Genomic DNA, 24,035 nt, shown 5'->3' on the forward strand with positions numbered 1-24,035 from the left:
CAGGATAAGGTCGAGGACTTGGAGAACCGCACCCGGCGTAACAATTTGAGGGTGCGGGGCCTGCCAGACCTGCCTGAGTTTAAGGATGTTCGTGCTACTACAATCAAGCTGATCAGGTGGCTCCTGCAAGACGACACATTAGAGCCGGGATTGGAGCGGGCTCATCGTGCGCTGGGACCCCGGACACTGGATCAACCGAAGGATATAGTGTTGTGTCTTCAGAGCTTTGTCCTTAAAGAGCGGATTTTCCGCAGAGCCCGGGAGATGGGCACGGTCACCTGGGAGGGCCACTGGCTGGAGTTCTATCAGGATCTAGCTGCTGGCACGCTCCAGAAACGGCGGGCGTTCAGGGAAGTGACCAAGGCTTTGCAGCGCAGCAATTTGCGCTATCGTTGGACTTATCCTTTTGGAGTTATTACCATCAACGGAGTTCACACCAGAGTTACCACTGTTCGAGAGGCTCGTGGGCTGCTACAACAAGCGGGTATTGAGATCCCTGAGGAGGCTATCCCGGCGGGAGATGTAGTGCCTGGCCAGGGTGTGCGTCCTTCTACCTCCCGCTGGCAACGAGTGGAAAATGGATCCCGAAGCGGGAGGGGTGGCCGAGGGGGTGGACCCCCTCATCGGGCCACTGCTTCGTCCTCCAGTGCTCCTCCCTGAGAGCTGACTGAATGTACTTGTCTATTTCCTGTTTCCAATGCCAGTTTCAGGCCTCGGTGGGGAGTCTTTGGACTCCACTCCGGGGGAATGGACAGTTGAATCTTTCCCCTTGGGAGAGTGTTGTGTGGGGGTTATACACTACCTGGTTTGGGATGGGGGGGAGGGGGACGTTGAAGGTTTCAGGTTGGTGTTAAATGGGGGGTAGTGTGGGGTGGGGGAGGGGGGAGTGTAAATGGTGACATGGGAGCTTGAGGGATTGGTTGGTTGGTGTATGGGGGAATCTTGTACACATCGTTTTTGATAGTTGTTGTTTGTGTGAGGGATGTGTGTAAGGGGCCATGGAGATGGTTCACTTCTTTATATGTTGGTGGGAGATCTGAGGACTCTCACTGTGGGGGAGGGGGGGTGGTGGGGAGGGATGAGGGGGGAGAGGGGGGGGAAGGGGGGACATACTTGTTGGGGTTGGGTTTGCATGGTCATTATTTTATTTGGAATATGGGGGCGTTTAAACTGGTCTCTTATAATATTAGGGGTCTCAATTCTCCCAACAAGAGAAGGGCCTTCTATAGGGAATTGCTCCGTTTGAGGGCTGATGTTTGCTTTGTCCAGGAAACACACTTACTGCAGTCCCATGAATCCTTGGCTGGAGATCACAGGTTTCCGCAGGCCTTCTGGGCTTCCCGGGTGGGCACTTCTAAGAGGAGTGGGGTGGGAATTCTTATTCGTAAGGGGATCCGTTGTGAGGTACGTAGGGTGGTGCGGGATCCTCAGGGCAGATACATTATGTTGGAGGCTCTGATTGAGGGGGTCTTATACTCCCTGGTAAATATCTATGCCCCTAATGAGGGGCAGGGGACCTTCTTTCGTGAGTTGGTCCCTCGGATTCTCAAGTTCAAGGGGGGAGCCCTGGTTTTTGGTGGGGATTTCAATCTTACAGTGACACCTCATTTGGATAACTCAGGGAGGGCGGATCATTATGGGCGAAGGGATCGTAAACTGTTGCGGGAGGCATTGGCCAATCTGAATGTGGTGGACTGTTGGAGGTGGCTGCATCCTTCGGTTAAGGACTATACTTACTTTTCGGGAATACACTCCTCATATTCTAGAATTGATTATGTTTTTGTGGAGCGGGGACTACTTCGGAGGGTGGAGTCCGCGGGGATTGAGTCACTTACGTGGTCGGACCATGCACCGGTGTGGTTACGATTCCAGGGGGTGGGTGGAGGCTCGGGACGGAAATTTTGGCGTTTTAATGATAGTCTTTTAGATGACCCAGAGGTGGGAACACAGATCGAAGGGTGGATACAAGACTATCTTGATGTAAATGTGGAGTGTGGAGCTTCATTGGAAGTGGTTTGGGAGGGGTTAAAGGCTACCCTTAGGGGCAGATTAATAGCTCTGGCATCGGCCCGACAGCGTAAGCGGCGGGAGGAGGCAGCGGGCCTGTTAACCGAGATTGGTAGGTTGGAGAGTTTGCATAAGCGTTCTCCTTGGAATGTGACATTGCGGGAGCGCTTGTTTCAGGCCCGTAGGGATCTACAGGCTTTAGACTTGGACAGATTACATCATAATTTACAGCTCCTCCAACAGAGATATTTTGAGTTCTCTAATAAAGCTAGTCGACTGGTTGCGCACCGTCTTAGGGTGCGACAGACGCGCAACCAGATCTTGTCACTCCGAGCGGCTTCTGGGGAAGTGTTGCAGACTGAGGATGCTATTCGTGCCCGTTTTGTGGAATATTATTCCCAGCTTTATACCCCGGAAGATCCAGGGCCCTCGCGGGACCAGGACGCTTACTTAAATTCAGCAGAGTTGCCCCAGATTACACAGGCTGATGGGGCGCGGTTGGACCGCCCTCTTACATTGCTTGAGGCTCGTAGCGCGTTGCGTTCTATGAAGCTTGGTAAATCACCTGGGTTGGACGGTTTTACTGTCCGGTACTACAAACGTTTTCAAGATCTGCTACTACCTCCTTTATTGCGTTTTCTTAACTCGTTGCAAGGGAATAGTACCCTCCCTTACTTTTTGCGCTTGGCGGGAGTGACGGTGTTAGCTAAGGAGGGGAAGGATCCCCTCCAATGTGCTTCCTACAGGCCGATATCCTTGCTGGGGGTTGATAATAAGATCTTCACGCAAATTTTGGCGGATCGATTGATGAGTTGGATCCCTCGGCTGATCCATCCAGATCAGTCGGGCTTTGTGGTAGGCAGACAGGTAGGTGATAATACTCGTAGGGTCTATAACTTATATGATAGGGCGAGGGGGGGGGCGAGAAACGGTGTTTTTATCTATCGATGCTGAGAAGGCATTCGATAGGGTAGCTTGGCCCTTTTTATTTCGGGTCCTAGAATCGGTGGGGTTGGGCCCACGCATGCGGGACTGGATTCGGGTCCTGTACAGTGGCCCTTTGAGCTGCATTAAGGTGAATGGTGGTTATTCGGAGACTTTCTCTCTGGCAAAGGGCACACGTCAGGGGTGCCCGCTTTCCCCGCTCCTTTTTGCTTTGACGGTAGAACCCCTGGCGCAGCGGGTGAGGATGAATCAGGATATTAAGGGGGTTATGGTGCCGGGAGGGGACTTTAAGTTGGCCTTGTTTGCGGATGATATTCTGTTCACGGTGGAAGAGCCTGCGACCTCCCTGCCAGCTATATTGAGGGAGTTGGACATTTATGGTGGGGTGTCGGGCTTTCGGGTCAATGTTAGTAAATCAGAGCTCCTCAACATTAACTTGCCTGAGGACCGGTGTCCCATTTCCGAGCTCGATATCAGTTTTGGTGGGTTCAGCGCTCTTTGCGATATCTCGGTGTTTATTTTGGACCGCCAGGAGTGGATTTATATGACCTTAACTGTCCCCTGCTCTTTCGTCGTATTCGCCAAGATTTGCTTAATTGGAAAGATCTGTATTTCTCTTGGTTGGGCCGGGTGGCCATTGTGAAGATGATGATTTTGCCTCGTTTGTTGTTTTTATTCCAAGTATTGCCTCTTTGGGTGGGTAGAAAAACGCTAGAGGGAGTTCAAAGACAAATCTTTAATTTTATTTGGGCTGGTAGGCGGCCGAGGGTGAGTAGGAAGGTCCTATGTATGGGGAGAGGGGATGGAGGGCTGGGGGTCCCAGATGTGGTGAAATATTATCAGGCTGCTCAGTTGCGCGCCCTCTTAGAATGGCAGGCGCAGACGCCGAAACTGTGGGTGGAAATTGAGCAAAATTTAAGTGATGGGGTGCCTTTGTTACATAGGCCGTGGGTACCTGGTAGGGCGCGACTGGTAGGGGGGGTATCCTCAGTAGTGACTTCCTTGAGGGTATGGAATCAGACCCGAGCTTGTTTATTGGGGAGTAGGCGACATTCCTGGTATACTCCGTTGAGACACAACCCTGACTTTCCACCGGGAAAGGATGGGGGAGTGTTTGCAGACTAGGAGGCACGGGGTTTGGTGTGTGTGGGACCCGGTCCAGGGAGGTGTTAGACCCTTTACAGAACTTAGGGGTAAGTTTGGGTTCGGTATGCGGGATCTGTTCCCCTACTTACAGGTTTTGCATTATATTAGGACCTCGGGTCTCCTGGGTGACTTGAGGGGTGGTAAGATGCCTTTTGAGCTGCTATTGGGTCCTGTGCTTCGGAAGGGAGCTCTCTCTGCAATATATAGGTGCCTTAATGGTAGGGGGCCTCCCTTCCCTACATGAGGGCCTGGGAAGATGATTGTGGTTCGGTTATTCCCTGGGATACTTGGGGTGACATATGGTCGGAGATCTCCTCGGCGGGGATTTCTGCTTTGCTGATTGAGAATGGTTACAAGGTTCTCTTTCGGTGGTACTATACCCCTCAAGTTGTGGCTCGTTGGCGGGGAGGTGCGAGTGTTCTGTGTTGGAGGGGCTGTGGGGAAGTGGGTACCTATTTTCATATGTGGTGGCAGTGTGGGCAGGTGTGTGGCTTCTGGACTGAGGTCTTTGATCGGGTGTCCCGGATCTTAGATGTCCAGATACCGGCCGATTGGCAACACGCCTTGTTGTTTTGGCATCAATTGGATCTGGCTGGGGGTGACTCTTTGTTTTGTAAGTTGACATTCAGTGCTGCTCGATTGGCCATTGCCTCTTTGTGGAATCAGGCGCTCTCTCCCACGTGGGCCCTGGTGGAGCAACGTTTGCTTACTTGGCAGAATCTTTATCATTTAACGGCCTTACGGCATGGTAAACTACATGGTTATGCTCATGTGTGGCGCAATTTTCGGGCTTCTGTGGGGATCTGTGGTAGGGGTGGTCAGGGGCTTTGAGTTTGTCTGGGGGTTGGAATAGATGGGCGATGCTTGGGGGGATCACATACCCATATTCCTTTTCAATCTTTGGTATCTGTTTGGAATTGATTATCTCTCAACCATATAGAGAGTTGTGGGTATTGTGCTTTGTCCCTGGGGGGTGGGAGGGGGGATATTGGCAGTGCTTTGGGGGGTATTCTAGATTGTTTTATTAGTTTGAAAGACTTGCACATGTCTATGCTGTTGATTTTAATTCTATGTGCTATTTTGGAGTGTGGTATTCAGCTCTATGTATTTTTGTTTTTGCCTTTCATGTGCAATTGTTCTGTACTGTTTGGAGTGTTTAATAAAAGCTTTTCAATTAAAAAAAAAAAGGAAAAGATATCCCCCAAGAGATCCTCGGCCGCTTGGACGAAAGAGGAGACAGGGACGAAACAGGTGCTGAGGGGGGCCGAACTGGAGTGGATGCAGAGGGGAAACTCCTCTCCCCACCGAGGCAGAAGCAGGACCCCCATCCGCCTGAAAAACCCTCTTGCGGCCAAGTGGAACTCACTGCCAAAGCAGAGGATCCAGCTGAAACCTGCCCCTGTCTCTCCAATACAGGGGAAAGGTCACCTGGGGCCGCAGACAAGATGGAGATGCTTCCCGCCACAATCTGCACAAAGAACGCTGAAAAAAGCCCCCCCCCCCCCACCCCAAGCAGGCAAGCCGGCAGTAGCTGTAAGGGAGTCCCCCAGCAGCTTCGGTGGTAAGGGAAACCTTATTTCCCTGACCGTCGGCAACTTAGGGAATCCCTTTATGGGCGGCAAGGGAAGCTCAGGCTTCCCTGTTGCCAGCAGCTAGGCACTTATGAAGGGGATCCCTGGATGCCGGTACCCGAAGCCGATAAGATTCCCCTTCGCGGCAGCCAGCACACCGCAAGTACAGGCCGGCTACATCAACCTTGCGTCTGGAGCACAATGAGCACTTTTTCCCTTTAAAAGCGCTCAATGCGCAATATGCGACCTAGCTGAAAGAAAGTTGCCGGTTATGAATAAAAATACAAATACAGGGATTAGAGGGCTCCCTTCAGACCAGCACTGCCTCAGGATTTTTTTTTTTTTTTTCAGACTCCACTGGTTCTTTAAACCAAATGCCTTGCCGGTATCGGTGGCAAGGCTTACATTGAGGCACATCTACAAAATTTTGGGGAGGTTGAAGAAATGGGGTAAGGGACTCAACTCGTTGAGTGCGACACCCCTCCCCAAGGTCGGACAAACCCTCGAAAAGCAGCAGGCAGGGACAAGGGATTAAACAAATTCCAACAGCCCTACACTAACCCAAGGGAAGACTTAACAGCTTACCACACCTGTTGGAGACTGAGAACAGACTGGTTATTAGGGGGAAGCACAGCTACTTGTATTACAGCCAAAGGTTTTGTCTCAGCCTCCACCTGCTGGACATGGTGAGCTATTACCCATCAGTGAACTATGCCAGTATGGAGAGGTGCTCAAGGTTAGGGCTCTTCAGTTTGAAAAGAGACAGCTGAGGGGAGATATGATTGAAGTCTACAAAATCCTGAGTGGAGTAGAATGGGTAGAAGTGGATTGATTTTTCACTTCATCAAAAATTACAAAGACTAGGGGACACTCAAAGTTACAGGGAAATACTTTTAAAACCAATAGGAGAAAAAAAATTTTTCACTCGGAGAATAGTTAAGCTCTAGAACGCGTTGCCAGAACCTATGGTAAGAATGGATAGCTAACTGTTTTTAAGAAAGGTCTGGACAATTTCCTGGGGGAAAAGTCCATAGTCTGTTATTGAGAAAGACATGGGGGAAGCCACTGATTACCTTGGATCTGTAGAATGAAATATTGCTACTCCTTGGGTTTTTGGCCAGGTACTAGTGACCTGGATTGGCCACTATGAGAACGGGCTAATAGTCTTGATGGACCATTAGTCTGATCCAGTAAGGCTATTCTTATTTTCTTAGATTAGAGAAGGCAGTAGGGAAGAATGGGAGAGCTGAAGTCAAGGAGGAAGAGATGTTGGGACAGGGGAGCTGGAAAAGCAGAGGGAAGGGAGAAATGAGAGAAGAGCGGGAAAGATGCTAAATCCACAAATTGAGAGAAAAGAGATGCTTGCCCTGGGATGAGGTGTGTAGGAGTAAGGAACAGCTGGACAGAAGACACAGGGGGAGGGATATGGACAGTGGATGGAAAGAAGAGTGAAGAGGATAATTAAAGCAAAACAAAGTTATTTGTTGCTTTATTGTAGCTGTATTGAAAGCTAACAGAATTCGTAAAAAAAAAAAAAAATCGAATCAATAGGCCAAAATCGAATCAAAATTTTTTCACTGAATAAGGCAGCTCTAGAGTAGACCAAGTAGCTGCTCTACAGGTGGCACTATCCTGGTCTCCACCCAGGAAGCTGCCACACTTCTAGTCAAATGGAGCTTTGAGTGAAATAGGCAGCTGTTTGCCACAGGCAACATACATCGATGAAACTGCTATATGAATCCATCTGGCAACAGATGCCTTGGAAGCTAGCTTGCCTCGTCTTCACTGACTGGTTAGAACAAACAGATGGGCAGAAAGACAGACAAAAGACAGATCATTGGTCTGTTCCAAAAATAGTCGAGTAAAACTCTAGATGCCCAATCTCTGCAATATCTTATTTTGCTTGGCTGAACCTGTAGACAGAAAAGTGGGTAGATGGACTTCTTCGTTGAAGTGAAAGGCTGAAACTACCTTCGGTAGAAAAGGCACCATGCATAGAACAATGCCTGCCTCTGTGATCTTGAGATATGGTTCTCTGCACGAATGTGCTTGTAATTCTGTAACCCTTCTCACTGAGACTATTGCCACCGTGAGATCCAGAAGGGACACTTCTTGAAAAGGCTCATATGGAGGCTTACAAAGTCCCTTCAGGACAATGTTAAGATTCCATGTTGGAAAAGGCCAGTGCAAGGGAAACTACAATCAGAGTGTCCCTTTCAAACATTTGGCCACATCTAGTTGAGATGCCAGCAAAACCTTTCCCACTCAAGCTCAGAAGCATGAGAGGCCTGCCACCTGTACTTTAAGAGATGACACTGTCAGGCCTCTCTAATCCAGTCTGTAGAAATACCAGAAAGCAATGTTACTTACCGTAACAGTTGTTATCCAGGGACAGCAGGCAGCTATTCTCACTAGTCGGATGACGTCACCCACTAGTGAGAATACCTGCCTGCTTGTCCTGGGATAATCAACAAATTGAAGCCTGTTTGTGGCTGAAGCCATTAAGTCCATTCATGGACTTCTCCAGCATTGCACAAGAAGGTCGAACGCTCTTTGAGACAACCACCATTCTCCCTGGGTCTACAGTGTGCCGAGCCAGCACTTTTGCTGCATGGGCTGCAGAGAACACCTGAAGATGAGCTTTTGAACATCTGAGCCTCTAGATGTAATGGGAATCTTGTTTCTTGCTGCCCTCTCGTCTAACATATGCTACCATAGTGGCATTGTCCGAGAACATTAACTGCCTTGCCTTCCAGATCTTTCTCCAATGGCCTTAATGCAAGCCAAATGACTCACAATTCCAGATGATTTATGGACCATTTTCTGTGATGGAGACACCATTGGCCCTGTACTGGATATGCCTGCCGCAATGGACGCCTCAGTCTAACATGAGGGGATTTGGAGAGTAATGCCCCTCGATAAGAAGTTACTCAGAGCTGCTCCTCACTTTCACTGCCCAGGGAAGCTGCATTTGGAGGGAATGATGCTGCGGGGATCACCAGGAGAGGAGAAAATCCTGTAGGGGATGCATATGCATTTTCGCTTAGGGAGCCACTTCCAGGGTAGCTGCCATTGAGCCCAGGACCTGCAGGTAATGCCAGGCAGTGGGGTTTTGCGATGCTAGATCTGCAATCTGCTTCCTGAACTGTTTGCGTGGATTGGGAGACAGTCCTTCACTGTATCGAAACAGACACCCAAATACTCCAATCATTGGGTCGGTTCTAGATGAGCCTTCTTGAAGTTGCCTATCCAGGCTAATTTTTTTTAAAATTTATTCAAATTTTCAACAAGTAAATATTACTTGAATACAGATTAGAAATAAATAATTTCACTATATAGCACAAAGCATTACAAGAAATCATAATTATTTTTTAGTCCACAAATTAGAATGATCCAAGAGTAGAAAATAATGAAGAAATAAATGTAAATCTTAAGGATAGCTGAAGACGACATAGAAACCCCTCCCCCCCTACCCGGTTCATCACTCTCCCTCTTCCCACAATAAATTCCAACAATTGTTTCGATCAAAAAAATAGAAAATTTTTCCCCTGTAGTGAAGCAGCACTTTGCAGGAAATTTCAAAAGATGCACCCAAAGCTTGAACCCTGGGTCTATAGACAAAAAGCAATGTTACTTACCGTAACAGTTGTTATCCAGGGACAGCAGGCAGCTATTCTCACTAGTGGGTGATGTCATCCGACAGAGCCCCGATACGGACATCTTGCAAGCATGTCTTGCTTGAAGAAACTCAGAAGTTTCGAGATGCCCGCACCGCGCATGCGCCAGTGCCTTCCCGCCCGATGGTCTGGGCGTGTCTCCTCAGTTCAGGTAGCTAGCAGAGAAGCCAACCCAGGGGAGGTGGGTGGGACGTGAGAATGGCTGCCTGCTGTCCCTGGATAACAACTGTTACGGTAAGTAACATTGCTTTATCCCAGGACAAGAAGGCAGGTATTCTCACTAGTGGGTGACCTCCAAGCTAACCTCAATAGGATGGTGGGAGAGTTGGCAACTTAGGAGAATAAATTTTGTAACACTGTTTGGCCAAACTGTCCATCCCTTCTGGAGAAAGTATCCAGACAATAATGAGATGTGAATGTATGAACCGAGGACCAAGTGGCAGCCTTACAAATCTCCTCAATCGGTGTCGATCTGAGGAAGGCTACAGAGGCTGCCATTGCTCTGACCTTATGGGCTGTGACCCTACAGGGAAGGGGTAATCCAGTCTGGGCATAGCAGGAAGAGATACAAGCCGCCATCCAGTTAGAGATGGTGCGCTTCGATACAGGTCGTCCCAACTTGTTCGGATCAAAGGAGACGAAAAGTTGAGGAGCAGCTCTGTGTGGTTTGGTGCGATCCAAGTAGAAAGCCAAAACACGTTTACAGTCCAGAGTGTGTAGAGCTGATTCTCCAGGATGAGAATGAGGCTTTGGAAAAAACACTGGAAGTACAATGGATTGGTTGAGATGAAATTCAGAGACCACTTTAGGTAGGAATTTTGGATGAGTGCGGAGGACCACCTTGTCATGATGGAATACTGTGAAAGGTGGGTCCGCCACCAAGGCCTGAAGCTCAATGACCCTGCCAGCAGATGTGAGGGCCACCAGAAAAACCACTTTCCAAGTGAGAAACTTTAGTGGAGCCTTTCTCAGAGGCTCAAAAGGAGGTTTCATAAGCTGAGAAAGGACAACATTGAGATCCCAAACCACTGGAGGCGGTTTGAGAGGAGGATTGACATGAAAAAGTCCTTTCATAAATCTGAAAACCACAGGATGAGCAGAGAGAGGTTTCCCTTGCAGAGGCTGATGGAAAGCCGCAATAGCGCTCAGGTGGACTCGAATAGAGGTTGACTTGAGACCAGACTGAGACAGGTGTAGAAGATAGTCCAACACAGAGGAGAGGGAGGCTCGCTGAGGCTCCTTAGAATTGGATATACACCATGAAGTAAATCTAGTCCATTTTTGGGAGTAGCATTGACGAGTAACAGGCTTCCTGGAAGCCTCCAAGACATCCCTCACTGCCTGGGAAAACTGGTGAGGAGTTACATTGAGAGGAACCAAGCTGTCAGGTGGAAAGACTGCAGGTTGGGATGAAGTAGCGATCCCTGATGCTGAGTAAGCAGTGAAGGAAACATCGGAAGGAGAAATGGCTCCCTGCTGCTGAGTTGAAGTAGAAGGGAGAACCAAGGTTGTCTGGGCCACCGAGTGGCTATCAGAATCATGGTGGCATGGTCGGACTTCAGCTTGACCAGAGTCTTTTGAATGAGAGGAAATGGAGGAAACGCATACAGAAAGCGATTCCCCCAATCCAGCAGGAAAGCATCTGCCTCGAGGCGATGAGGAGTGTAGATCCTGGAGCAAAATTGAGGCAGCTTGAAATTGTGGGGAGCCGCAAAGAGGTCTATCTGAGGCGTCCCCCACTGAGCAAAGATCTGATGAAGGGGCGAGGAATGGAGCGTCCATTCGTGAGGCTGGAGTAGATGACTCAAGTTGTCCGCCAAGACATTGTCCTTCCCCTGAATGTAGACAGCTTTGAGGAAGGCGTTGTGGTGAACCGCCCAATCCCAGACTCTGAGAGCTTCCTGGCAGAGGGAGGCCGATCCCGTGCCCCCCTGCTTGTTGACATAATACATGGCCACCTGATTGTCTGTGCGAATCAGGACCACCATGTCGTGAAGCAGATGTTGAAACGCCTGAAGAGCATTGAAGATGGCTCTGAGCTCCAGAAGATTGATTTGATGGAGTCGGTCCGCACTGGTCCAGAATCCCTGAGTGCGAAGCCCATCCAGATGCGCTCCCCAGGCATAGGTCGAGGAATCGGTTGTGAGGACCTTCTGGTGGGGAAGAGAGTGAAACAGCAAACCTCTGGATAGATTCGAAGAGGTCAACCACCAAAGTAGAGACTGCCGAAGAGCAGTCAATGGATCTGACACCTGAGTCCACTGAGATGCCAGGGTCCACTGAGGAATTCTGAGATGGAGTCTGGCAAACGGCGTCACATGAACTGTAGAGGCCATGTGGCCCAGGAGGATCATCATGTGTCTCGCTGAGATGAACTGGCGAGAAGACACAGATTGGCAGAGACGAAGAAGAGCATCCATGCGCTGAGGAGGAAGGAACGCTTTGAGGCGAATGGTATCCAGGACCGCCCCGATGAAGGGGAGAGACTGGGTAGGTTGTAGATGAGATTTGGGAAAGTTGATCTCGAATCCCAAACTCTGCAGGAACAGAATTGTGGACAGGGTCGCCGTGATGATCCCTGAGGCCGAGGGAGCCTTGATCAGCCAGTCGTCGAGGTAGGGAAATACCTGAAGACCTCGGTTCCTGAGTGCTGCGGCCACCACCACCAGACACTTTGTGAAGACTCTGGGGGATGAAGACAGGCCAAATGGAAGCACTCGATACTGTAGATGGAGATGTCCCACCCGAAATCTGAGGAATTTGCGAGAGGCCGGATGAATGGGAATGTGAGTGTAGGCCTCCTTGAGATCCAGAGAGCATAACCAGTCGTTCTGCTTGAGGAGGGGGTAGAGAGAAGCAAGTGTCAGCATGCGAAACCTCTCTTTGACTAGGAATTTGTTGAGGACCCTGAGGTCCAAAATGGGTCACAGGTCGCCCGTCTTCTTCGGAACAAGGAAGTACCGGGAGTAAAACCCCTGGTTCAATTGGTCCGTCGGGACCGGCTCTACGGCACGAAGCCGGAGCAAAGCCTGAGCTTCCTGAAGAAGAAGGGCGGTCTGAGTCAAGTTGGAAGGATACTCTCTTGGAGGGTGGTCCGGAGGGACCCGATGGAAATGGAGAGAGTATCCTTCCCTGACGATAGTAAGGACCCAAAGGTCGGATGTTATGGCCTCCCAGCGATGATAAAAATGATGGAGGCGCCCTCCGATGGGAAAAACAGGGGGAGGCAGAACGAGGTTGGTTATGCCCTCGACGAAACAGTCAAAAAGGCTGAGTGGCCTTAGGGACAGCAGGCGACTGAGACTTCGGCTGACCCTTCTGAAGAGGCTGTCGCTTCGCCGGTTGCCTCGCAGGTGGAGTTTGCCTCGGTTGATAATGCCGCTGATAAATCAACGGTGGACGAGAGGGTCGAGACTGTTGAGGCTTAGGCTTCGGCCTAAGAATAGACTGGAAGGACTTTTCATGATCAGACAATTTCTTCGTGACAGTCTCGATGGATTCGTCAAAAAGATCCGCCCCAGCACACGGGACGTTCGCCAGGCGGTCCTGAAGATTGGGGTCCATGTCAATGGTCCGCCACCAGGCCAACCGACGCATCGCTAACGAGCAAGCCGCCGCTCGGGCAGAGAGTTTGAACGCATCATAGGCAGATTGCATCAACTGAAGTCGAAGTTGGGACAGCGAAGCAACCACTTCCTCAAACTCAAACCGAGCCTGGGTCTCGATGTATGGTGTGAATTTCCGAAGCACAGGCAGAAAAAATTCCAAGTAGGCTGCAAAGTGGAAATTGTAATTCAGGACTCGGGACGTCATCATAGAATTCTGATAGATGCGTCGACTAAACTTATCCATGGTTCTGCCCTCGCGGCCCGGAGGCACTGAAGCATAGACCTGGCCAGGATGAGACCGCTTGAGCGAGGATTCGACCAGGAGGGACTGGTGAGAAAGCTGAGGACCCTCGAAGCCCTTATGATGCACCGTGCGGTTCCGAGCATCCAATTTTCCAGGGACCGCAGGGATATAGTAAGGAGACTCGAAGCACCTCATGAAAGTTTGGTCGAGGAGCTTGTGCAGAGGAAGGCGCAAGGACTCGGCCGGAGGACGAGGCAAGTGCATGGTATCGAGGTACTCCTTGGAGTATCGAGACCCAGCATCGAGGGTAATGTCCATGTCATCCGCCATCTGTCTGAGGAATGAGGAAAAAGACAGTTGGTCCGCCGTCGCCGGTTTACGAGAAGGACTGGAAGAAGACGAGGCTTCGGGCTCCACAGAGGCTTGTGAGCAACAGGGCGAGTAGAAAACCTTGGGGTTCTCGAGCTCCGGATCCGGAGACCCAGCCGAAGCAGCATACCCCATCCGAGGCAACTTCTTCTGAGGCGAGACGGTCGAGTGTCAAGAGGAATGGCTCGAAGAGTGTCTGGATCGATGCCCCTCTTGATGCCTGGAAGGGGATCGAGCCCGTCTGTGAGAAACCTGGTCAGACGCCTCCAAGGAGCAGATCGGACTCGATGCCGTCGATCGCAGAGGCGGAAGAGTCGAAGCCTCCCCCGACGCCGCCCAAGCTTGATAGGGGGTTCGGAAGAACTCGTCCTGCTTCCTGCTATGCCCAGGACTGGGAGGCCTCGAAGGTGGACGCCACACATGGGGGCGGGGTAATAGGTTCCAAGGGAGGCAAGTCGCTAAGCGAAGCTTTCTAGGAGGGAATAGGCTCCAAAGGAGGCATATCACTAAGGGAGGCCTTCCTTGAGGGAATCGGTTCCAAAGGAGGCATAGCACCAACCGAGGACCTCCTCGAGGACCCGGACACCGCACGCCGCTCCTCCTTGCCGAGCAATGAGGTCGTGTGGCGCGGCGGAGGAGGAGGGGGCGGTCCGCCCTTCGGAACCGGAACCAGGAGGTCACCCTGGATCGAGGCAATCAGCCGGGGTCCCATGGTGTGCATGAGTTCCACAAACTGAGCCTCCAGCAGGGACTTCAACGAAGCCGATATGGAGGGATCCGCACCAAAAGGGGGCCCTTCCGCACGGTCTCCGCGCTCTTTCGGTGTCGCATGCTTCTGCTTGCCAGCCTTCGGCACTTTAAGCACCACCGGTGGAACTGTAGGGGTCGATACCTGCTCCGAGGAGACGGAGGAAGGCACCGGCGCCGAAGTCGAGGCCGAAACCGGCGTGAACGATGCCGGTTTCAGGAGGCCCGAAGCAGCCGGGGAGGCAGCGGGCTTCGCTGATGGAGTCGAAGCACCAGTCGATGTCGAAGCTGAAGGATCCAACGAAGCTTCCATCTTGAACATGGATTCCCACAGCAGACAGCGGCGCTTAAACGTCAAAGTGGAGCAAAGCAGCGTTGATGAGGGTCTGTGAGCGAAATCGCGCGCTGGCACTTGCTACACTTTTTAAAACCGGTAATCGGCCGGGACATAGGCCGGAAAAGTTCTGCCGCAAGGTCGAAGGCGCGGGGCCTCAGCCACGCGGCCGACCTGGTGTCGGAAGAAAAATATATATATATATTTTTTTAAATGAAAATAGAGAAAGAAACAAATGCACAGGAGAGCCAAAAGAACTCAACCCGCGGCAAAACAGAAGGCAAAAAACGAGATTCAATGGGCGCGAAATTGAAGATAGACTTCTCAGCTCCGCGGAAGAAAATGAACTGAGGAGACACGCCCGGACCATCGGGCGGGAAGGCACTGGCGCATGCGCGGTGCGGGCATCTCGAAACTTCTGAGTTTCTTCAAGCAAGACATGCTTGCAAGATGTCCGTATCGGGGCTCTGTCGGATGACATCACCCACTAGTGAGAATACCTGCCTGCTTGTCCTGGGATAAAAAGGTATTTTCTTCTTTTCTGTCTCACTTGAGATCTGGAAACACACAAATTATCGAACTGAAAAATATATCATTCATAAGTCTAAAGTTGTTTTTTTTAAAAATTAGATCTTCATCAAACTCCAGGGCAAATGTCACTAAGAGTAGATCTTTGTTATGTCTAGTGAGGTTTCCAAAAAGTTTTGACAAATTCATTCCACCTTTTTCCCATTTCTACTACTTTAATAGGGGTTGAACTATCCTGTTTCTTCCCCAAGGAAATATATTGGTCCCCAAATATTGGTGATAGACTTTCCGTTGGTATTGAAATCTTTCAGATATCTCCAAACCTGGTATTGAAGTCTTTCAGATATCTCCAAACCATTTCCGCTGCATATATTGGAGATTTGGGAAAATTTAACATCAAGTTATTTCTTCTCTGCTTGTTCTCCATATACTCCAGCCTTTTCTGAATGAAAGACCGTTCTTAAATCGCCACTTCTAAAGTTTTCATTTGGTTAATCTGTTCTTCATGTCTCTTTATATTCTCACTTTGTTCTTTTAATACATTTTCCCATGGACATCTACCTAGGAGCTAATAGAGGCACAATCATAATGCCAGCTCAACTTGACACACTGCTTGCTCTCCTTCAGACTGACGGGACACTGATCAGTCAATTGTCCCAAGCATGGGTGTACCTGTACTGCCATCCTGCAGAGGTGAGCTGCAACCACTACCAACACCTTGGTGAAGGTGCAAAGCCGTTGCCAACCTAAAAGGTAGAGCTGCAAACTGGAAACAAGGAGAGTGTGGAGCAGTTGTTAGAGCTAAAGCCTCAGTACCCTGAGGTTGTGGATTCAAACCCTGAACTGCTCCTTGTGACTCTGGGCAAGTCACTTAATCCTTCACCGCCCCAGGTACATTACATAGATTGTTAGCCCTCTGGGATGGATAGGGAAAATGCTTAAAGTATGTAAATTCCCCATCTAACTACAGACCGATCGCAAGCATCCCCCTATTCACCAAAATAGCAGAAGGGTTGGTAAAGGCCGAACTCTCCACAGATCTAGAAAAATTCAACATCCTAAGCGACAACCAATCAGGCTTTTGCGCGGACCACAGCACCGAAACCATCATAGCCTTCCTTCTCGACCACCTCCACACGCTCTTTAGTCAGGGCTCAAGTGCCTTGATTATACAACTCGACCTGAGCAGTGCTTTTGACCTGGTCGACCACATCATTCTCCTTGAATGCCTGGCTCACATTGGCATCTCCGACCAGGTCCTCAACTGGTTCCAGGGGTTCCTAAGAAATAGATCCTACAAGGTACTCAACAACAACTCTCTCTCATATAGCTGGGACAACACCTGCGTGGTCCTGCAGGGCTCCCCCCTATCCCCCACTCTGTTCAATATCTACCTGGCCTCCCTAGGTAACCTCCTACATAACCTCAAGCTCAAATTTTTCATCTATGCAGATGACATCACAATAGCCATCCCTCTAACCAATTTCTCACAAGAATTACTCGACTACATCACAAACATTCTTAATCAGATTGAACTCTGGATGCTATCATTCAGGTTGAAACTAAACCCCGACAAAACAAAATTCTTCCTAGCCACCCCCAAAGACAAAATCAAGGACATTACAATTCAACTGAAAGGAATGACTTTTCCCCCTTGAACATACCTTAAAAATTCTGGGAGTCACCCTGGACAAAAATTTATCCTTAGAAAATCACACCGACCTCATTGTCAGGAAAAGCTTCTCGGTACTTTGGAAACTCTGCACCATAAAAAAAATACTTCAATGACACCTCTTTCCGCCTACTAGTACAATCTTCCATCCTCAGCATTCTAGACTACTGCAATATCATTTACCTTAACTCCACGAAGAAAACTACCAGGAGACTAAAAATAATCCAAAATACCGCCATTCGTCTCATCTTTGGCCTAAAGAAATGGGAACATGTCACCCCTTTCTACCACCAACTTCACTGGCTGCCATTCGAATCCAGAGTTCTTTTCAAATTCACATGCTTCTGCTACAAATCGGTAAATGGTTCATCACCAAGTTACATCAATACCCACTTTAACCTTTATTGCACCAACAAGAAATCCCGCAGAATTCAGCTGTTCGCCTCCCCTTCGCTAAAACTTTGTCATCTCAAAAGATTCCTAGACAAAACCTTCGCCTTCCAAGCAGCTAAGCTGAACCCATGGCTAGCCCAAATGATACTCGAGGCCCCCTCTTACCTCGGCTTCAGAAAATTACTCAAAACTTACCTATTCAGCAAACAAGACCCTTAACCGTCCCCCCTTCCTACAATAACGCCTCACTCATTGCCCTGCTCTTCTCCTCCTTCACGATAGCTTCTCTCTTCCCTATCTTTTACACTCTTCCTTCATCTTTTGTTAAGTTTGGTTAAAATTTTGTTTTAAATCTGATAAATTGTTGTAAATCTGCTTTTCAACGCGGATCCTAATCTAATTGATGTTAACCGCCTAGAACTCGCTGGGTATGGCGGTATATAAGAATAAAATTATTATTATTATTATAATAAAACCACTTTGAGTGTTGCATAATTACAAACATAAGTCCCAATCCCTTTCCTTCTACTTTGTAGGACATAGAATTTCAGATATCTCCTGTGGGTCAGGAAAATCAAAATATGAAGGTATGCATCCGGCAGATATAAGGAGGTTAGGAATTCCACCAGTACCACTACTACAATTACTGACCAGACTATATTCATGTAGAAGCATAATACTTTCAGCGTTGCATTTAGAAGATTTCAGGTGCCTTTTTTGGGGCACTGGCCTCCTTTTCTGGCTGAAGAATCCACAATGATTTTGGGGAGGGTGACAGAACTAAATTCCCAAATAAGATCTAGAACCCAGTGGTCCAAGAAAATTTGCTCCCATGCCTTCTAGTATGCTGACAACCTCCAGCTAACATGCAGAAGCGAAGATGACACCTTGGCGTCATTGTGTCTTCTTGGAGGTGGGGCTGACCCGAGGGTTGCTAATGTTTGGAGCAGCCAAATCCATCAGGATCCCTGATAAAACATTTGCGCAGAGGCACCTGCATAATGCTGGTCGGAACATGATGAGGAACAAAAATTGCCCCTACCTCCCCCAGCGGGGTCTGCTGCCTGGCAGAGCTTTAGGATGGTGATCCACCACACTGGCCATGAGGTCATTAAGCCTTTACCAAATAGCATCTGCCCTTTACAAAGCAGCCTGCTTAAGGTGGCCTTGGAGACTATGTCACCTGCCCATTGCCTGATCCTGAGTATCTTACAGGCGGAAACGGCATACGCCAACACCTTGCTCATGACTGATGTCACAGAGAGCATCTGCAACATGATCTAACCCCTCCAGCACTAGCTGGGGACCCTTTATTACCACACCTCCCTCGATAAGGAAGGTATGTTTTATTGAGAAACTGTGGAATCCATCTTTGGCTGACTAAATAGTTGCTGAAAATTCCGGGAGCCATAGGGTAAAGTTTGGACATAGTCTTGGCTATCCTTATTGCTTCCTAACCTTTGGTCCCTGCAAGGGAACCAGAGTCCTACAGGCAAAAAACTGCGCTCTGGGACAGTATACAGAAGGAAAAACTGAAGAAGGCACTATACTCCTCTGGTGAAGAAGAAGCTGAAAGATATAACTGACATTATTCTGCAAGCAGCTCGCAACAAGAGGTAATTTACCTAGAGTACAGATTCCTATGTCCTTGCTACAGAATTATAGATTCAGTACATATCCATAACTCAATGGAGCAATATGGATTTTTAGAAACAAATGTGACTTAAAAGTTGACAAAGTACAGTTAGATTTACAAGAGTTAGAATATCAAGTGTCAAAATGAGCATTAACCTGCAAAGTAATAAAGTATTAAAAGCTTACCACCACCAAAGTTTCCTCCTTCATTGTAGCCATCATATCCACCGCCGCCTCCCCCACCACCACCACCATATCCGCCACCTTGGTTCCCATATCCAGGGCTACCACCATAACCACCTCGACCACCATAGCTAGAGCCACCTCCATAGTTGCCACCTAAAAACAAGTAAATAGATTACTCATTAACTACAAATAAAGACTAGCATACATACCACTTAGGGCAAAGCATCGCTATGAAATGATCTAATAACCAAGTTAAATGTTTAGGCTTCTGAATCTAACAGGCATTCTTCCAAGAAAACTCTAAAATTAGTAGTAGATAACACTGCTTTCAAGAGGTTCATAGAAACATAGAAATAGACGGCAGATAAGGGCCGTCTATTTCTATGTTTCTATGAACCTCTTGAAAGCAGTGTTATCTACTACTAATTTTAGAGTTTTCTTGGAAGAATGCCTGTTAGATTCAGAAGCCTAAACATTTAACTTGGTTATTAGATCATTTCATTCAGCATATTAAAATCTGCTACAAACTCATTATGAATTGTATTTTCAGTTATAGCTGATTTTTAAAGAGGCTTTCAAGTAAATATCTAATAAATCTTAGTTTCATTAAATAAATGCCTAGCCTTTAATTCTTTGTTGCCTTCACATACAGATTTTTTGAATTAACAACGTTCATGTGTACTATCATCTTAAGTTCTGCATTAGGACAGTCTTACTCAAATCTTTAAAATGCTTCCAGGTTTCAAAGGTAGCTGCTTGACATGGCCACTTTTTACCACTCAGCTGTTTCAGGGACAAAGAACCAGTAGGTGCAATGATCAAAACTTTGGCAAACCTGGTCTAAAGCCAGCAGGCACTGCCAGCAAATCCAGGTTGAGGAAGGAGAAATTAGGTTCTTACCTGCTAATTTTCTTTTGGTTAGCCTGTAGTCTTTATGAATGAGTTATATACCTCTCTGTATATCAGGATATCTTCCCCCCTAACAATTCAGTCTGACGAATAGCCAAGCAGAACCTAGGAAAGACTTCAACTGAAAACAGTAAAATATACTCCGAACAGGAGTGTAAAACAACAAACACTTGTAAACTACTGTTGGAACATGTGTAGAACTAAACCTTGGTACAGAAAATATCCCCACAGCTTACCAGCTAAGCCATAGCTACTGTTCTTAATTCTCCCCGGCCCTAGAAAAATTCTAGAACCAGCAGAAAAAAACAAAATCTGCATGTGAGCAAAATAAAAACCCGCAATCACTGCAAAAAGACAGACAGGGTGGGGGACTATATCGGTCTATAGGCTAACAGAAAGAAAATTAGCAGGTAAGAACCTAATTTCTCCTCTGTAGCACCTGTTAGATTGGTATAGTCCTTATGAATGGAATGTACCAAGGCAGTACCCATCAAGGGTGTGACCCCCAAAGGGCCAACACCAGAACACGTTCACCGAGTACCGCATTCTGGAACGCTTGAACATCCATATGGTAGTGTCTGACAAAGGAATGCAGAGAAGACCAAACTGCAGCCTTGCAAATATCCACTGGAGGCACTAGAGAAGACTCGCCCAAGTAGCTGCCTGACCACGAGTGGAATGAGTCTTGAGAAATTCTGGAAGACTTTTTCCTCAGAAGGTAAGCGGAAGCAATAGTCTCCTTAATCCAGTGCGCAATAGTAGCCTTAACAGTGTCATCCCCCTTACGAGGACCCGCTAGAACAGTGGTGCACAACTTCAGCCCTTGCCAGGCCAGATTTTCAGGCTTTCCTAAATGAATATGCATACAATGGAAACAGTGCAGGCAAATAGATCTCATGCAAATTCATTGGGGAAATCCTGAAAACCAGACTGGCTTTGGCCCTTGAGGACCAGAGTTGTGCACCCCTGCACTAGAAGAACAAAGATGATCTGATTTCCTGATCTCCTGGGTCCTCTGCACATAAGAGCGAAGGATCTGACTGATATCCAACTTGCGCAACTGCCTCTGCTTTAAAGAGCTCTCCCAGATAAACTAAACTTAGTTTTATAGACCGAGTCATCAACCATGAGGAGCTCGACTCGGTTAACAATAATGTAAAAACATAATACATAAATTTGACAAGAGAAAGAGACTGAAATAGTTAACTTCCAAAATGTTTAGCAAACAAGTTTTCAGAATTTTCCAGAATAAAGCAAAAGAACCAACTTCTTAATGTAAGCAGTAAAGCATTCCAAAATTCAGTTAATTTAAAAGCAAAAGAATAACAAAATCTCTTAAAGGTTCTGTTTTTACCACTGAGACACGGAAATGTAAGTTTTAATTTTTGAGAACTTCTGGCAAGATGAGATCTATGAAGATTCCAGTCTAAAGGAATCAAAGTGGCAAAAAAATGTCAAATAGGATCTTAAATAAAATACAAATGAACTTAAACTGAATTCTGAGATACACTAGAATCTAATGTAATTCCTTGAGCAGAGGGGTTACGTGATCAAATTTACTCTTGCTGAAAATAACAGTAGCTGCAGTGTTCTATATTAATTGAAGTCTCTGCAAACTGACCTTTGAAAGACCCAAATACACTGAATTGCAGTAATCCAGCCTTGACAAAATGATTGAACCAATACAGAGAAGTGTCTGTTGGTGAATGGTGAAAAAGTGCTCTCACTCTTCTCAGAGCACAGAGGCTGAAAAAACTATTTAATGAGCAAGTTTAGTTGGTCCATAAATGTAAGTGAAGAATAGAAAACAATACCCAATATTAAGGAGGAAAACTCAATTTTCAAAGATTCTCCCGAGTCTAAGATCACAGCAGAAGGGAGAGAAAGCACAGTTACTTACCGTAACAGAAGTTATTGAGATGGATAACCTGGACATACAGATGGATCAACTGAATATACTGGCCTCACTTGTGTATGCTGGGCACTACAGACCTATTTTCCCATAGCCAGGCCCAGCCTGTACCTTTCTATCTGTGAACACATGTATCCTTTGCAATGCTAACCCAGCTGACCTCTGCTACAAAGTTTTTGTCTCCATTCCCTGCTGGAAGGATATTTCTCCAAGGTTCTGCTGAACTGTTATCAGTGCTGTATGACTTCATATGCCAGGCACCCTGGAAAGCCATAAAACATTTATAATGAGCAAGGTTCCCTGCAGGACGATGTGGGTGTAGCGAGATGAGAGAACTTGGTACCCTCTGAACCGTTATGGGAACCAAGCAGCTGAATTGTAAAACCACTAATTAGCATCTGCAAAGTGATAAGGTTCTCAGAGCTGGAGGAAGAAAGTTCATGAAGAATTCTCTGTTTCTGCTCGGGTTCCTCTCGGGGGTGGGGGGGGGGGGAGTGAGAGAGACGTGGACTGAGAGGAGGAATAGTTAGGTATACATTTTTTGTACCAATAGGGGGTCACATGACTAGAATTCGGGGATGTACTTTTTGGAACAAAGGAAGAATTTCTCTGGATAAAAAACATGTGCATTACAGATAGGGCCAGAGAGATTCACTTACTTATGCTACGGGGAACTGCTAGCCCCCTGCTAAGCATATGGGTGCAAGTTCTTCTCTCCATTGCATATTCTGAACTGACAATACATTTTTCTGCTATGCCTTTGCTGCTGTACTTTTGTAAGTTTTTATACTAACAAACAAATATTGTTTGTTTTGGAAGATACAATGCTGTCTCGTAGTTATTCCAATGAGGTAAACAAAGCAGCCTTTACTTCATTATCCAGGGACAGCAGGCAGCTATTCTCACTTGTGGGTGACGTCATCCGACGGAGCCCCGATGCGGATGCCTCACAAGCAGACTTGCTTGAAGAAACTAGAAGTTTCGAGTCACCCGCACCGCACATGCGCGAATGCCTTCCCGCCCAGTGCACTGGGCGCGTCTCCTCAGTTCAGATAGCTAGCAGAGAAGCCAACCAGGGGAGGTAGGTGGGTTGTGAGAATAGCTGCCTGCTGTCCCTGGATAACACCTGTTATGGTAAGTAACTGTGCTTTATCCCAGGACAAGCAAGCAGGCTATTCTCACATGCGGGTGACCTCCAAACTAACCAGAATGGGATGGTGGGAGTGTTGGCAACTTAGGAGAATGAATTTTGTAATACTGTTTTGCCAAACTTTCCATCCCATCTGGAGAAAGTATCCAGACAATAGTGAGAAATAAAGGTATGAACCGAGGACCAAGTAACAGCCTTGCAAATTTCCTCAATAGGTGTAGATCTGAGGAAAGCTACAGAAGCTGCCATTGCTCTGACTTTATGGGCTGTGACTTTACTGTGAAGGGGTAATCCAGCCTAGGTATAGCAGAATGAGATACAAGCCGCCATCCAGTTGGAGATGGTACGGTCAAAGGAGACAAAAAGTTGAGGAGCAGATCTGTGTGGTTTGGTGAGTTCTAAATAGAAGGCCAAAGCACGTTTACAGTCCAGAGTATGAAGAGCAGATTCTCCAGGGTGAGAATGAGGCTTTGGAAAAAAACACTGGAAGAACAATGGATTGTTTGAGATGAAATTCTGAGATCACTTTAGGCAGGAACTTCGGATGAGTACGAAGAACCACCTTATGATGGAACACAGTGAAAGGTGGGTCAGTAACTTAACGCTTGCAGTTCGCCGACACGTCGAGCAGAAGTGAGAGCAATGAGAAACACTACTTTCCAAGTGAGATACTTTAGATGAGCCTTATCAATTGGTTCAAATGGAGGCTTCATGAGTTGAGAAAGGACAACATTGAGATCCCAAACCACAGGAGGCGGTTTGAGAGGAGGTTTAACATTGAAAAGTCCTTTCATGAATCTGGAAACCACCGGATGAGCAGAGAGGGGTTTTCCTTCAATAGGCTGATGGAAAGCCGCAATTGTACTGAGATGGACTCATATAGATGTAGACTTGAGGCTAGGATTGGATAAGTGCAAAAGATAGTCCAAAACAGAAGATAAGGAGGAATGCTCCTTATGATGAGAAAAATACCATGTAGAAAATCTAGTCCATTTTTACTGA

At 47.5% G+C, this 24,035-nt stretch overlaps 1 protein-coding gene across 2 annotated transcripts in view; it reads right to left on the reverse strand.

Annotated features, from left to right (window-relative positions):
- The window catches only part of HNRNPA3 (heterogeneous nuclear ribonucleoprotein A3), a 152,237-nt gene that overhangs the window by 18,145 nt on the left and 110,057 nt on the right, over positions 1-24,035 (reverse strand). For both annotated transcript variants that reach the window (XM_033946077.1, XM_033946078.1), the window contains one exon: positions 19,063-19,215. In XM_033946077.1, coding sequence (XP_033801968.1) covers positions 19,063-19,215 — 153 coding nt within the window. The remainder of the gene's footprint in view (positions 1-19,062; positions 19,216-24,035) is intronic.

This window comes from Geotrypetes seraphini, chromosome 5 (genome assembly GCF_902459505.1).
Source record: "Geotrypetes seraphini chromosome 5, aGeoSer1.1, whole genome shotgun sequence".
NCBI classification, from domain to species: Eukaryota; Metazoa; Chordata; class Amphibia; order Gymnophiona; family Dermophiidae; genus Geotrypetes; species Geotrypetes seraphini.